This window comes from Symphalangus syndactylus, chromosome 18 (assembly GCF_028878055.3).
Source record: "Symphalangus syndactylus isolate Jambi chromosome 18, NHGRI_mSymSyn1-v2.1_pri, whole genome shotgun sequence".
NCBI classification, from domain to species: Eukaryota; Metazoa; Chordata; class Mammalia; order Primates; family Hylobatidae; genus Symphalangus; species Symphalangus syndactylus.
The window spans coordinates 39,221,474-39,238,247 of record NC_072440.2 but is presented as its reverse complement, the minus strand read 5'-3'; the positions used below and the strand labels follow the sequence as shown (position 1 = coordinate 39,238,247).

Below are 16,774 nucleotides of genomic sequence, written 5' to 3'. Positions count from 1 at the left end.
AGGGGCCTAACCTCCCTCCCATCAACTAAATCATTTTGTGTACCATCCCCAGAGCAGCAGATTAAAGCAGTCTGTGAAAATATAAGTAGATGGTCCTGCTATCTTCCAAGTGGCATGTCATTTCAATAGGGGCTTTCTAGAGCTAAAGCTGAGAACCAGAGAAATGACACCAGTGAATATTTCAGGCCTCATGAAGCATAACAACAAAGACAGAAGGCAGGCAGGTCTTTCTGAGCCCTAGGGAATCATACTTGCATATCAGCTACCTTCCCCTCTCAGAAATGGGCCAACCCCATTTGCACAGCCCTGGCCCAAGGAAAAGGCCAAGCTTTCCCTTCTCCATGCAGGGTCACCATCATGATTATACAACCTGTACAACACCTGTAAGTCCCACCTCCATGACCCCGTGTCTTCGTCTCTACTTCCAGAGCACAGGCCACCACTAAGCAAGGAAAGAGTTCTCACTTCTTTCACCCTCCCACAATAGAGATAAATATCACACATAGTGCCTCAAAAGCAATTTGGCCATGGAGATACATTTGTAATCACCAGCAACTAAAAGAGACATGAGTTGCTCTATATCTAACTTCAGTCCATGGTACTTTGTCTAACTTTTGTCATGAGAATTTACACACAGAAATCAGACAAGTGGAAAGAAAGCAGATTACATTGAGTCACACTTGCACTAGGAAATAACACAGTGGCTCTCGAACGTCATGTGCATAAGGATGATGACCCAAGGCACCTGCTAAAATGGTAGATCCCTGGCTCCCACTACAGGATGCCGATCTCATGGATCTAGAGTAGAATCTAGGAATCTGCCTTTTCATTGCCCACGCCCACCACCACCCATCAATGTTTGTAAAGCCAGTGATCTATGGACCACTCCTTGAGAAACACTGAGATAGAGCATGCAGACTACTTAACAGAAAACCTGGCACAAGTTTTCAATGCTTGCTAGCTAGTATTATTATCAATCAGAATCAATCCCAACTTCATAGATTCTACTTAGACTTGACCTTTTGCTAAGTGAAAATTGCACATGGGTCCGGAAGTATGGTAGCAAGCCAGGAGTTGTTTTAGTGCAGGAAGAGAAATAAGAAGTGGGATACAGTACGTGTTCTTCTAATGATCCTTTAACCATTAATGAAATCTCTTGAGCCCTAATTATCCCCTATTCCACAGTTTTCAACAGCTCTGAAAAGATTACACAGGGGTATCTGAAATAATTATCTATGGACCAGAAATGCCCAATGTAAAAACACTCAAAATATTGCCATTTTTATTTTTCTGCCTCAGACATGGAAAGCAAAACAGGGCTATTTGTTTTGTAGTGCAAAGCAGGCCCCAAGTGAACAATGAGTTTCAGAATGGCTGAGTCCACCAACTTTGGCACAATATCAGAGAAGTGAATCCCAAACCTGACTGGCTGTTGTGCTCCTGTGAGTCTTGGCTATTTCCTTTTGCTGCCAATGTGGGCCCTCTGCAGATGGTTGCAGCTGAGTATGTCTACTTACCTCTTGGACTGACTCCTCACCATAAATGGGATGACCCTTCAGGAAATCTTCTGTTTGCTTTGCATGCTCCTGAGTATAGGACAAAGCGCTGTTGTTTAAGAACATAAATAACAAAAGCTTTGTTCTTCCAAACCGAGAGGGAAACTGTAGCTCTATCCAAAATCGCTTGGTCTTAAACTGCCTAAGGATGACAAGAATGAAATATTATTTTAGGCTGCCCATCAGCATCCGTCTCTCAATCTCCTCTCTTGGCTTCAGAAAACAATGACCCAATATGGCCTTTTTCTGACACACTGCAGCCTTAGGAAAATACTGTTCCACATATTTGGAACTACAGCTTTCCCTGCATTAAAATAAGTGGAATTTATTCAAAAGCCCACTTAGCTTTCTCTCTAAAATGTAGGCATAGGGACACAGCTGTTTGTACTTCTATAATGAAAGAAAAAAGGAAACTGTGTATGACAAAAAAAATCAAAATACATTTTTTACTAGGTGCTTGTCATGTATTTTATTGCTTGATTCTCACAATAACCTCTAAGAGTTTGGTATTATCTCCATTTTCACCAAGAGTGAGAAAGGTTAAATAAGTTTCCCTAAGGACATAGAGTTGATAGGTGGGAGAGGAAACAGTTAAATAGCAAAGGAAGTAAAGGTAGCCTGAAATTCTAACTGTTAATATTTAAATGAACAACTTCCCATATTTCTAGTAATATAACTGTATAGAAATGTGATTGTTGTGTTTCATAACCTGTTTTGTACCGTTAAATAATTTTTCACATTAATATATGAAGCTTTACACCATCATTTCTATTGACTATGCAGGATTTCACAGTAGGTATTTATCATAATTTACTATACCACTTCTCTATTGATAAACATTGAAGTTATTTCTCATTTTCCCCATGAATATGCTTTTTCAAACATACCACATAAATGTATTTTTACATTTATATAGTTGTCTTCTTAGGATAAGTCCTAGACCCAGAATTTCTGGGCAAGAAGATTACACATTTCACATTTCAGTATGTATCAGCCACCTGCCCTCTAAAAGGTTGTATCAGGTAGTTGTATGAGCACACCCATTTCTTCAAACTCACAGGCACACCAAGTTTAACCATCCATTCACATTTCTGCCAAAATGATGTGGGGAAATGATAGCATTGTTATCTTTATAATCACAGTGCTAATTAGGGGGGTTAGGTGTTAGGCATCTTTTCTTTTTTTTTTTTTTTTTTTTGAGACAGAGTCTCGCTCTGTCGCCCGGGCTGGAGTGCAGTGGCGCAATCTCGGCTCACTGCAAGCTCCGCCTCCCGGGTTCACGCCATTCTCCTGCCTCAGCCTCCGAGTAGCTGGGACTACAGGCGCCCGCCACCACGCCCGGCTAATTTTTTGTATATTTTAGTAGAGACGGGGTTTCACCGTGGTCTCGATCTCCTGACCTCGTGATCCGCCCGCCTCGGCCTCCCAAAGTGCTGGGATTACAAGCGTGAGCCACCGCGCCCGGCCTGGCATCTTTTCTTATGTATTGGCTGCTTGCAATTCTTTTTTTTTTCTTTCTTTCTTTTTTTTTTTTTTTTTTTGAGGCAGGATCTTGCTCTGTTGTCCAGGCTGGAGTGCAGTGATGTGAACACAGTTCACTGCAGCCTCAACCTCCCAGTCTCAAGTGATCCTCCCACCTCAACCTCCCAAGCAGCTGGGACCACAGGCACATGCCACTAAGCCTGGCTAAGTTTTTTTATTTTTTGTACAGACAGGGTCTCACTATGTTGCCCAGGCTGATCTCAAACCCCTGGCCTCATGAGACCCTCCCACCTTGGCCTCCCAAAGTATTTGGATTACAGTGTGAGGCATGGGGCACGCCAGCCACTTGTAATTCTTTCAGAAATCAATTCGTCCTATCCTCTTTCTACTTTTCTATCAAAGTCTGACTCCAAAATTAATTGCAAGTGCTTTCTCCCACCCCTACCTGTTTTCTCATTGTCTGAGCTCTGCAAAGCTGATGTGCTGGTATATTAAAGACTTTGATCTATTGCCAAGAAAACTTTGGCAACGTATTGCCAGGGCGATTAGTCAAGTTCCATAACATGTTCCAAGAAGGAACACTGGTTAAGTCTAAAGAATAGAAAGCCATAAACTTCTCCTTGGTTGTCTGTATCAGAAATAGGTAATCCTCTGACTATCAGCAGTTGTTTATCTGAAAAGAAACAATGATCCATTCAAACTTAAATCTTGTTCTTCTGCACAGAAAAGTTTGGATAACAGAAAGAAGGCAAGAACAGTTTGGAGGAACATCCCCAGGACCAGTGACTGGAGAGGAGAAATCTCACACACACACACACACACACACACACACACACACGCACACGCACATTTTCCATGCCCCAGACAGAGTTAGACCACAAAGATTGTGCTGCGACTCAGGTTAGAGATGTCTTTGCTCAGAGGAAAATGAGGCCCACAAACATAAAGTAACTTGTCTAAAATCAACCAGCAAACAGCAGTCCACTGACTCCCTGGGCAGAGCCCATTCCACTAGAGGACCCTGGCCAAAGGTGAAGCAGAGCACAAGTTGAGTCCCCAGAGCTTCAAACATTGACTCTCTCTCCCAAAATGCCAGAATTGTGTTAAAAAGGCGTTATAACAAGAATACCCCCACCCCAGTCCCAGAACTTGTGTAAATGGGGCCTGGGCCACATGGATAGCCAGCATGCTAGCTGCTAAGCTGCTAAGGTTGGACATGGATCTGACTGGCTGTGGGCAGAGGGCTTCAGGGACAATGTTAGGCTGCCCTCTTGTTCATGTACTCAAGAAAGAATATGATCAAATCCAAACAGCAACACTGGGCTGGTATCCAGCTCTTATGGTATCTAGCTTTTTCTTTACAATATCACTTGTATAGTCGGCTTGTGGTTTTTTTTTTAATCTTGTCTGTTCCAATCTAGCCAATTCCAGACTCTGAGCTAAGGAAAACCAAGCCTGGCCAGGTAGTGGTCCTACCCTCCTATAAGGGCTTCTGCCTTAGCCCAGCAGAGACTCAAATGTGACCAAGATCTCTGACAGAAGAACTGTACAAGGGCTACCCTATCCCATCTCACCTGCAGAAAAATGCATGGATGAGTGGCCCCACATTCATTCCACCTAGGTGATCAGCTACCCAATGGCATTAGCTCCCTCTCTATAAAACCCTGCATCATGAAACCCTTACCAAACCTAAACAAAGATTCTATTCCACCCAACGCAGATCCTTGATGAAGCCTAGAAAAGCAGCTTCCTCCATATTTTCTCAATTTGAAAGCATTTTTGTGAACTCTTTAGAGATCTACATGGGCCAAACAGAATAAATAGTTCACACTGAGACTTAAAAAAACAACTGGATCAGCATATTTAGGAAACTGGCTTAGAACACAACAGTGGTGATTAGTTTGTGCCAGGAGATGTGCGCGTATTATCCCATTTAATCTCACAATGACTTTCCAAGGTGCTTCTTTTTACCCACTCTTTATATATAAGGAAACAGAGGAAACAATAAGGAACACCTTATTTCTAGACTCAGCTGATTCCTCTACAGAATTTCATGAACTTTCATTGAGATTTCAGCAGTTCTTCCAAAAGACCAAGGGAAAAGTCTGCCTTGAATGTTAAATCTGTCATGAAAGTTGATTCCTGGCTGCTTCACAGACTGACTCCCCTCAGCTTTCTCCTTGGGTTGGGGGTGGTTAAAAAGAAAAATAAAAAGCAATCTCATGCTGGTGGCTCTCTTTGGAAATGGATGTTTTCCACAAGAGAAAATTCTTTCCAAAACTTGGTGCTTATTTTAAGAGAGTTCTGTGGATTCCCAGCCATCTTCACACAGAAAATCTTATACCTCAAAATCAAGAATAAACTCTTCAAGTAAATTTCAGCAACCCGATTGGTCATTAAAGACTCCAAAAAATAAACAACAAAGAGCCAGACAGGGAGAGTTACACTGCTGGCCAAGACCATTTGTAAATACAAGAATTTGAAGCAGAGGTTTGAAAATCCTTATGGTCTATTTCTCTCCTCTCCTTCAGTTTTCCTGTGAGCCCTCTTGGCTTCAGAGGTTTTCACTTGCTGATTCTCAAGATTGGACTACATTTAATTGGTTTTGTTTCTTGAAACATTCATTCAATTTTGATTAGCAAATTTGCTTCTTTTCTTTTTTTCTCCAAATATGATTGAAAAGAAACTAAAACCCAGGCTGGGTGTGGTGGCTCATGCCTCTAATCCCAGAACTTTGGGAGACTGAAACAGGATAACTTGAGCCCAGGAGTTTGAGATTAGCCTAGGCAACATAGTGAGACCCCATCTCTAGAAAAATAAAAAAATTAGCTGGGTGTGGTGGCCACACCTGTGGTCCCAGCTACTGGAGAGGCTGAGGAGGGAGGATCACTTGAACCCAGAAGGTCGAGGCTGCAGTGAGCCATCTATGATTGTGCCACTGCATCCTAGACTGGGTGACAGAGACCCAGTCTCAAAAAAAATTAAAAAGAAGAAGAAGAAAGAAGAAGAAGGAGAAGAAGGAAGAACCTGGTCCCAAAGATGGAAGAAATTTCCACTTGAAAATATTTAAGATTTATTTATAATGCATCTTATGCAATACTACATTAGAGAAATAACTAATTCCATAGATTGTCCAAAATGAAATCTGACTCAGTGCTAAATATCTATAAGGAACCTGGTAAATAGATGTTAAGTAATTTATATTCATCAGTATGATAATAATAACATGCATTTACAAGGAACTTTGCTATTTTCAAAACACTTTCACACATGTCATTTTAAATAACTCTCAAAATCCCACGGAGGACTAAGCGGGGACTTTGTGAACATACATATGAAGTTTATATCCTGGCTTTGCCACCTGGCTGCATGACCTCAGGCAGCTTACTGAAATAATCTGAGCCTCAGCTTTCTCAGCTGTAAACTGTGAATGACAATTGTTCCTTCCTTGCAGAGTTGATGAGAGACTTAAAGATAATATGTGCCAAAGACATAGCAAGAACCTGACCCATGGCAGGCATTTGGAAATGGGAATTATTGCTATGATTATAAGGCAGGACTGATATAATTAACTCCTCTAACAGTTGAGGCAACTGAGGCTGAAATAGATTAAATCATTCAACCAGTCACTACAGCCACTACGATACCAGAGCTACAGGTTTTCAATCTGACAAAGGAGAGAGTTTTCTGTGCTGATCCAGAACTCAAAGTGTGAAGGTAGAATTACTGCCAAAACAGCAGTGTCAATCTCTAAATCTCTAAAATAGTTGATCCATGCTTTTGGAGGGAGCTCATCCCTTCAAAGCAGTAATAAAAGTGTTTTGGGGATCTCTTGTAGCCTCTAGCACATGACGGGCAGAACTTTTCTATCTGTATTTTTTTCAGGTCTAGATTTAATATCAGTTCTATAACATAGTTGATATGTCTTATTTTCTTAGAATTTCTTTATAATAAGTTACTATATTCAGCATTATAGACAATAATTTTAGACCTGCCTCCTAAGGTTAGGAAATTTTTAGAACCTTACAACAAGGGCAAAATTCACTTATGCTCTCTGCAGCAAGCCTAACTGAGCTTTTGTGAAATCACTGAACTAAGCTACTGAAGTTGAGTATCACTCACACATCCATATCTTTTTGATGATGTGGATTGACTATCTGGAGTAAAGATAGCCATACTAGTATCAATATTAACCCTAATGAATAAAAATGGAAGAGAAAGAAAGTGAGGGAATCCACGATACTCCTTTCCCCAATAACTCAGCAGAAAACAAGACAAAACATAAACAGGGTAGAATACCCTATAGACAGAATACTCTAGTGTATAGAATACCCTAGAGTATTCTGTCTATAGGATGTTCTACTTGCTACAAGAACACCAACACTGTCAATATTTATTTGATTTATTTGATACTCTGCTATGTGTGCTGTTTAGCCAACAACTGTTCCAAGTTATTAGTAAGTTCTCCCTCGATTTCTTTATTCTTGGCTATTATTTTCTTTGTCTTGCTTTGGTCCCCTTGCTTTTTCATGTCTACATTCCTTTGGTACTCCTTGCATTTATATTTACTCCTTCCTTTATCCCTCTGTCCTTTATTATATGAAAGTGCTTTCAGAAGAATCAAGAATCTATGGAAATGTAAGGCTGTTGTATCATTATTACTTGTATGTTTATTATTCATGTCAAGGCATTATTAAATGCCTTTTACACGCCCACTATTGTATCTACAACTTGTTCTTCCTGCTTTTGTCTTACCTGGTCTTCTACAGGTTTATCAGAATATAGCACATAAATATTAACAATAGAAGCAGAGTTGAAGATCATTCTGTTAACTTTTTTTAAATCTGGAAGTATCCAGTGAGCCAGGCAACATTTGTTGGTTAAACACCATCTGCAAACACAATCAGGGTATCAGAATTACAGAGGAAATTCCAAAGATATGAAAGATGGGTTTCTTGACCTTTGTAAGCTTCAAACCCAGTCAGGATGACAAGTCATATGATAAGCAACTGAAGGGGACAGCTGTAAGATGTACAGATAACTAGAGTTCAAACCGAGAACCAAATTTGAGTCAGCCAGGTAGAGTTGATCATGTAACTATTTCCTGAAAGTGAATTTTAAAAAGAAAAGGAAAGATGATAAGTCAAAGGGAATAAGGGCTTCCTATTCGACCCATCAATGTTATTAAATCCATTTCAAAGCCTTCTGCAGTCTCCCGGGGACTATTCAATTCTCTGATGACTTTCCCATTTATGTTTTGAATGTATCATCAAAAGCTCCCTTGGAACTTAAGAAAGCTCTAATATGTCTTTATGCATTTTTTTTGCTTCCATGATCTTGCATATAGCTTTTGTATAACTACAGCCTCCTTCTCTAGTTCTCTCAAGGTTTTTTTTTTTTTAGGTATATATTTTTAGCATGACATGTGAAAGGCAACATTTTTTTAAAAGCAGTTCTGTAACATCTGCTGTTTGAGGTAGGTGGTATGGTACAGCAGCTCTTGAGACTTTATTTCATCCCTCTCCAGTGCACTGTATTGTCCCTCAGGCAGTTTTGTTCTCTCTACAAAAAAAGAACAGGTAACAAAACAGCCTCCGCTACACTCAAATGGGGAAACTAAAGCAAAACCATCTAAGTGCAGTCTGAACTGCAGCAAGCTCCAGGTTGAAGTTGATTGACTTCAGTAAGCTCCAAGCTTCGGTTGTAATCATTTCCACCATCTTTTCAACAGTCTGCATCTTCTTTTTAAAATTTATTTGACATTAAAATTGATGTAGTGGCTTTTACTTGAAAATTGAAATTTATTATGGTTAGTAAAAAAGGGATATTCTTTTAAATGAGAAGCCAGATTCCCAATCCCAGAAGAGTTTCTGTCTGTTCAATTGATTTCTTCATGCCACGTGGGGTTTAAAGCCAGGTTGCAAATGGCAGAGCTCCCCTAAACCTATCCTCCCCCAACAAAAGCATAAAATGCCTCATCTGTCCGCATGTAGGTGACATTCATTTTGTTCCAAAATAAAGGATACAAAGTCAAAATCAAATATCTAAATAGAATGAACATAAATCTTACATTTGCTCAAAGGTGTGCTTGATCGATTATTCCTGAAAGCTAGCATTTCTTGTGAAGGGGGCTTTGGATAACTCCCCAGAGGGAGAAAAAGAGAGGAAACACTATAAGACTGTACAGACAGAATAGAAAAGGTCGACTTTTTCACAAAATTTCCAAAGGTCAATGAAGGCAAGGGGCACTGTTAGGACATCAGCATTACTCACTATTCTCCATGCTCGTCAGGACTCTCTCCTTGGCATTTTGGCACATTTAGGAATCTTGTACAATTTGCATGCCTGTCTCCAATCAGGCAAATTTAATAAAGTCCCATTTTCACCATATGACTTTGAGTTTTAAACATAGAACATTGGGATAAAGCCTTTGTCTTGCTGGTTATCCTTTTCTCTACCCAGCTCTGTCTTCTGGATGAAGAAGGAAGAGCTCTCAAACCCAGAAAGCATATCAACGTACATTCTTCTCCACTGTGAAACGGTGAGCTGAGCACTCTATAATACAGCCACGGGGACTTGCACACTGCAGAACAGTGTTATTTGCCTGGTTCTTTTCATCATAGGTTTGATCTAGCAGGCAAATTTACAAGGCTCAGTGCTGACGGATATACCCTGGGGCCACTTCGAAGCCAGACCTTAGGTTTATGGAAATAAAATAAGCATAGTACTTCAGTTACAAATACCTACTTAACATTCTAATGTACACGTAAAAATGTTCATCCTATAAATCCTGGCCTTGATTTCTGACTCAGTTAGAGGGTCTCCTGATTTGGTCCTTGGCTCCTTCCTTAGGGTGCCATTTTAATTCAGTCTGCATTCATACTATATAAATCGAGATCCACCATCTTATCTAATACATGTATCTCTTTGCCAGTTGGCAGGCTTTTGGAGAGATTAAAAGTTATGCTGCCTGTCTCTAGCCCAGTCAGGAAGCAGCTGAAAAGCCCACACAGCCAACACAATTTGCATCTTCTTCATCAAAGCTTTCAAAGTACAGATGCCAGCCTGTTGGTACCAGGGTGGATTAGAACATTCCTCTCCTCTGCATACTGTCTGAGATCCAGATGGCAAGCTCTGAAAGGTGGCTACACAGACAGGCAAACAGGCAGTCAGCATCATTGCAGTGTCTACTTGCGTAGGGCATATAGGAAAGGACACAGTTCCTGTTCTGGAAGAACTGGAACATGTATTCACTCACGTGTGCACACCAACTTGAACATATATGCACAAACATGCACACAAACATGAATGCATACATGCACACATGTGAATACATTCATTCTCATGCATACCTACGTATGCACATATACACATGTGTTCCTGATATAATGGGAAAATACTCTGGGAAATCCCAAAAAGAATACAAACTTTTTAATTAATGCAAAAGCACTGCTGAGGCTCTGAGGTTTGGAAGAGACTATTCCGTGAATGCTTCCTCTACCTTACAAAATTAAAAACCAGGATAAAGAAACAAAGGGAAAAGTGGTAAATATTTGAAAAAAACTAAATAGCAAAAATTATATTCTGAGCAGAGGAGAAAAAAGGCTAATGCTGTCAAAGAAAAGCAGACAGAATTTAGTATTTTTTTTTAATCAGAGAAAGAACAAAAAGGAATGGAAAGCAAGAGAGGCCAGAGTTGCAAAGGAGGCTGAGTATGAAGGTTTAAGATGAAATGATGCTGTGGGAAGAGAAGAGCTTATAATTGAATTAATGTGAAATAACTGAGACTGCATTTTAACTTTCAGCCAAAATGAATGATGAGACATTTTAAAATGTAGAAACTAAGAAACAAGGATAGGAATTCCCATAAGTAAATCATAGTTCAAGAGGGGCAAAATATGGTTTCAATAGTTCTTCTGATTATAAAAATATATAGTTATTTAGACAATTTGAAAAATACAAAAAGAAAAAATAAAAAGAAACACCTCTAGTCCCATTACCAAAAGATAACCTCTGTTAACATGTTATTCTGTTCACACATAAACAAATTGTGATTATGCTATATATGCCATGATTATTTTCACATCATGTCTTGTCATAAACAGTTTTTCATAATATTAAGTGATTTTTTTTTTTTTTTTTTTTTTTTACGTGGAGTCTCACCCTGTTGCCCAGGCTGGAGTGCAGTGGCACAATCTCGGCTCAACCTCTGCCTCCTGTGTTGAAGCTATTCTCCTGCCTTAGCCTCCAGAGTAGCTGGGACTACAGGCACCCGCCACTATGCCTAGCTGATTTTTGTATTTTTAGTAGAGACACGGTTTTGCCATGTTGGCCACACTGGTCTCAAACTCCTGACCTCAGTTGATCCACCCGCCTCAGCCTTCCAAAGTGCTGGGATTACAGGCTTGAGCCACTGCACCCGGCCTAAGTGATATTTTAAAACTGTAATTCTTAGACACTTTGATTCCTAGTTTTCATATTATGAACACAAATGCTATAAATATCTTTATACATAATTTCTAATTACTTCCTTTTTCTAATTGCTTTCTTAGAGTATATTATTGAAAGACAAATTTGGTATCTGGTGCGAAAAGTGCAAAATGTCTTTTTAGAAAATTCATACCAATTTATACTGCCACTGACAATATAGGAAGTTTTGTTTCGCCACATCCTAGCCAAGAGTGAGCATTTTCTTTATTTAAAAAAAAAAAAAAATCTTCTGCTAGATTGATAGGGGTACAAAATACAATGTCAAGACACCACCCCAAATAGAATTTAGTATTTATGGTGCACAGTTAACCTCAGAATATGCACAGAAGTTCTTAGACTTTTTGGAATCATGAACTCCTTTGAGAATCACATGAAAATTTATGAGCTTCTTTCTATAAAAATATTCATATACAGCAAAACAGACCCCTTGGAGCTCATCCTGGAACAACCTCAGACTGACTTATAAACATCTGACCTAAGTGGAATTTCTGGAACATGAGCTCATTTTAAGCCGGGACTCCAATAACTAGTTCGAGCGCATAGATCCTGTATGGTTTAGTGGGAAAGGATTCAGTTTCAGCCACGAGGCTTGGTTTTCAGTTCTAGCTCTACATCTAAACATGCTCAGGTCCTTGTCACATACTGGGCCTGTAGGATCCCTTCCATCTATCAACCCCCGAAGCTCTAAGATAATGTCAACCTTCACTAGCATGTTGTAGACACCTACTGTATGGACAAAATGTGGTTATTTTCTGTACCTAGGCTGGGTTCCTTGTTGTTCAGGACCAGCCAAAACCTTCTTTGACTCTAGTTGATACCTGTTCCAGGAATACAAATTAATGTCAATACTGTTGATTACACACATCTCCTGTCTTCCATGATCAATTGAGAATTCCTTGGGAGCAAAAACTGGGTCTAGGTCAACTTTACCTAACTTACTCAACACATTTGCCAGTAAACACCATTAAACATCTGCTAAAATAAACCAGAACAAAAGAGGATTTTATTTAGAGTTTTGTTTGAAACAGAAGAGAATAGAGCATCTTCCCAAGTCAAATAAAAGGAGTTCCATTTCACTTGGGTTGACTATAATTCTACAAAATGTCTAAACATGGATATGCATTGCCCAACAAAAATGTTTACAGAGTTGATTCTTGTCATTTGTGGCAGTTACGTTCTATAAAGTCACTGAGAACACTGAATTAGCACATACTGAACCATTGCTCCCAGAGGAAATGTAAGATCAGGTTTCTGCAAGTTCTGGTCACAATATTTTCATCAACTAAACAATATATAACTTTGTTTTTTGTGTGTTTCTATTTAAAGATAGCTTATTTTAATATATATTGTTAATTCATTAACACTAAACACCCTGCCAGCAGCTCTATAACTCATGTCTGAACAAAGTTTATCTAACATGCAGATTTCTCTTTTTTTCTCTTTCTTTTATTTTATTTATTTATTTATTTATTTATTTATTTAGAGACACAGTCTTGCTCTGTCATCCAGGCTGGAGTGCAGTAGCATGATCTTGGTTCACTGCAACCTCCGCCTCCCGGGTTCAAGCTATCCTCATGCCTCAGCCTCCCGAGTAGCTAGGATTACAGGTGCACACCACCAGGCCCAGCTCATTTTTATGTTTTTAGTAGAGACAGGGTTGCACTATGTTGGCCAGGCTGGTCTCATGCACCAGGGCGCCCGGCCAGATTTCTTCTTATTACAGCCTTCTTGTGCTTAGGAGCACTGGACAGCACTTCAGCACTATGCTTGGAAGCCATTTCACATGACAACATCACCAGCAAAAAACACAAGAATTCAAAAACACAGCATTAAATGTATCATGGAAAGGACCCTCGCTTACAGCATGAGGGCTGAAACACGATGGCTGAGCATCCCTTGTTCACCCTCAGCTGGAAATACGCATGTGGCACGGCTTAAATTTTTCACTGCTTCATGCTCATCCACAAATGACTGCAGAAGCGCCACAAGGATTGCTTTTGGGATTACAGATAAATTTTAGCAAGTAGGTGGATTTGCAAACACATAATCTGTGATAATGAAGATTGACCATACATTGATTTTCTCTCCATTCAACTATTATTAGATCATTTCTCGCACCTGAGTTCCCCCTCCAATGCTAAGACTCCTAGGATTTTTTTCTCTCATTTCATCTTTCTTTCCCTTCACCCACCTTTGACTCCACCTTCTGCTTCTTGGCTACACTTCTGGCCTTGCATGCCCACAGCTTCTGCATTTTTCTCTCCCAGTTGTGCCTGAGATTTTCTCACAGTCTTCTTTCATACTCTGTCCTGCTCCACCCCTTTCTTTTTTTTTGTACTCAGTCTCCTAGATGGCTACACTCTTTGGAGATACTTCTTTTAAAATTAGGTTACATTTATTAACATTTATGGTGAATACTTGGCCCAGTGAGCCTCCCTGGTCCAAGACAGGACCTTTGAGTATGGAGGACGATGAAAGGGAATTAATCGGGTCAGGGCTGGTGCCAGTGGGACCAGTATAACGGCGGAGGAACCAACCCATAGGTGAAGAAGGAAGAAGAGAAACATCACAGCTAGTTCCAGCACAACAGATCCCATCAGAAGTCAAACTCTGAAGAGAGATAAGGAGAGGCCAGGCCTTGAGCTAAGGGGAAGACAAAGTATAGGGAAGGTCCAAGCAATAAATGGCTCTGCAGGAGCCCAGGGAATCAAAAAAGAGCAGAGTAAGAGAGCCCTAAGCAGCAGCTGCTGGGAGAACAGTGAGACATTCTCTGGCTTCCTACGTGCAATAATTCTCAGCAGCCCATCAGAGAAGAGAACACAGAAAGGAAGAACCACTTCCGGCTGAAAGACAGGGCAGGAAGCCCACAGAGATAGCATTCTGCAAAAGTTTCTCTGTCCTTGGTCTGCATCTCAAGATTTCTTTCTATACCTAGTCTCCCTACCTTAGAACACTACAACGCCCACCTCTTGCTTTTAACCTAACTCGAATTCATCCTCTGCATCTAGGGAGACTATAGATAAGATGGTGTTTCTCTTAAATCTTAAAGAATGAGTACAATTTTCAGAAGCCAGAAATGGCTAGAAAGATATGTCTAGCTAAAATAACAGCTGGGAAGGACACGGTACTAATTGAGATTTGCAGTTAGTCCTATGGCCGGAGCATAGGCTGCAGGAAAGGAAACAGGAGGCGATACAGCTGGAAGGGCAAGAGGACGGAGGGCCTTACATCTTAATGAGGCTGAAGGGTTTTCCACAGACAACGGCTGTCTATGAATGTGTGAATGGTGATGGCATGATTTGGTTTTAGAAAGATAATTTCTGGAAAAAGTATAAAGGATGGATTAGAGAGACAATAAATGGGAGTTAAGTGGTAAGGCAGCTACTGTGAAAACCCAGACAAGTGATAACTGTGTGGGTTCCAGCCCTGACAGCAGAGATAGGGAGAGGCAGACACCTGTGATGGAGACACAATTATCCTTGGTAACAGCTTTCACATGCTTGAAATTCCTCCTGCCATGGTAGTTTTTTTGTTTTGTTTTGTTTTGCTTCTCTGAGCCAGTCTTGCTCTGTCGCCCAGGCTGGAGTGGAGTGCAGTGGCGAGATCTTACTGCAACCTCCACCTCCCTGATCCAAGCAATTCTCCTGCCTCAACCTCCCAAGTAGCTGCGATTGTAGGTGCTTGCCACCATGCCCAGATAATTTTTGTATTTTTAGTAGAGACGATGTTTCACTATGTTGACCACACTGGTCTCAAACTCCTGACCTCAAGTGATCCTCCCACCTTGGCCTCCCAAAGTGAGGGATTACAGGCATGAGCCACTATGCCCAGCCCTGCCATGGTGTTTTAAACACTGCTAAGCTTGTTGTTAGAGACTCAATAAATGCTTGTTAAATTAAGAATACAGAATTTATTATACGCTGTTGACTCCCATGTTCACTAAATATACCTATCTTGGTAAACTCTAAAGAATAAAGTAAGTTACTTTAATTTATTTTATAAGAATCATTCTCCTACTGGAATTTTATTTGCCAATACATTATTCTATGAACAAACAGGCAATAACATACTATAGAAATTTAATAATAATAATAATGGCTGCCATATATGAATATGATACTAACTCATTTCCCACTTCATTTATTCTTAAAACAGCATTGTAAGGTAGAAATTATGGACCCTGTGTTACAGATAAGGAAACTAATGCTTAGAAAGTTGGAGTTGTTTTTCCAAGGATACACAACTAGTAAGGAACAGAGCTACTATTCCAGCCCAGGATTGTCTTAATCTAAAATCCATATTCATAATTGTCACATTATACTGTAGTGCATTTTAGTACCGAAAAAAATATTTTAAAATATCAAATTTTTAAATATCAAAATTTTAAAATATTTTAAAAGTAAAAGCACTAAGTTCATATTTCATGCACTCTATTAATGCTAAAAGAATTTAATATTGTATCCAAAATATTTTTTAGGTGAAAAGATAAGTCGTAAGTCAAATGCACTATAGACCCAATATACTCAGGTGTCACATGTAGTTGTTTTGCTGAAAACTGATACCCAAAACTGAGAATATTCAATGAAACACAGCTAATCAACATCTATGTAAAAATAAAAGTGTAAATTATCTGGAAAACACATACAAGGCAGGATCTCTTGAATGACTTCACAAATGAGAAAGATATAAAATAATATGACATGAGATTCTTAAAGAATGAACTACTCCACATCAGTGGAAATCAAGTTCAAGCAAGATATATGCAGATATGCTTTTTGCATTATTTTTAACATACTTTTACATATTTCTTTTAACTTAGGTTTATGTACATTTTATGCTCTCTCTCTCTTCAAGAGTTAGAAAAATACTTCCTAGAATTGTTTGATAGTCCTGGACCAACCCTTAGTCTATATATAAAACAAAGGTCTCTATTTTGAATCATCAAATACTTGATTCCTTTGATCATCTGCATTCAATGTGCAGATTTAAAAATACTTTATACTAAATATCTATAAACTTTAAATCCCATTAAAAAAAAGAAGTATGGGTTTGTGGATGCATTTTTATTCATCCTTTGAGTTAAATATTTCTACCTACCTAGGGAAGTTTTAGAAGACTTTGGATGGCAATGGAAGCAGAAAACAATGAAACATCTTCAAATGCCTAAAGGAAAAGGAAATTCAACCTAGAATTCTATACCAAGTGAAAATGTATTTCAGAAACAAAGCTAAAATAAAGACATTTTC

The 16,774-nt window shown here is 39.4% G+C and overlaps 1 protein-coding gene across 2 annotated transcripts in view; it reads left to right on the top strand.

Annotated features, from left to right (window-relative positions):
- The window catches only part of LOC129467982 (uncharacterized), a 31,517-nt gene that overhangs the window by 6,483 nt on the left and 8,260 nt on the right, over positions 1-16,774 (top strand). For both annotated transcript variants that reach the window (XM_063622621.1, XM_063622620.1), the window contains exon 2: positions 9,501-9,579. In XM_063622621.1, coding sequence (XP_063478691.1) covers positions 9,501-9,579 — 79 coding nt within the window. The remainder of the gene's footprint in view (positions 1-9,500; positions 9,580-16,774) is intronic.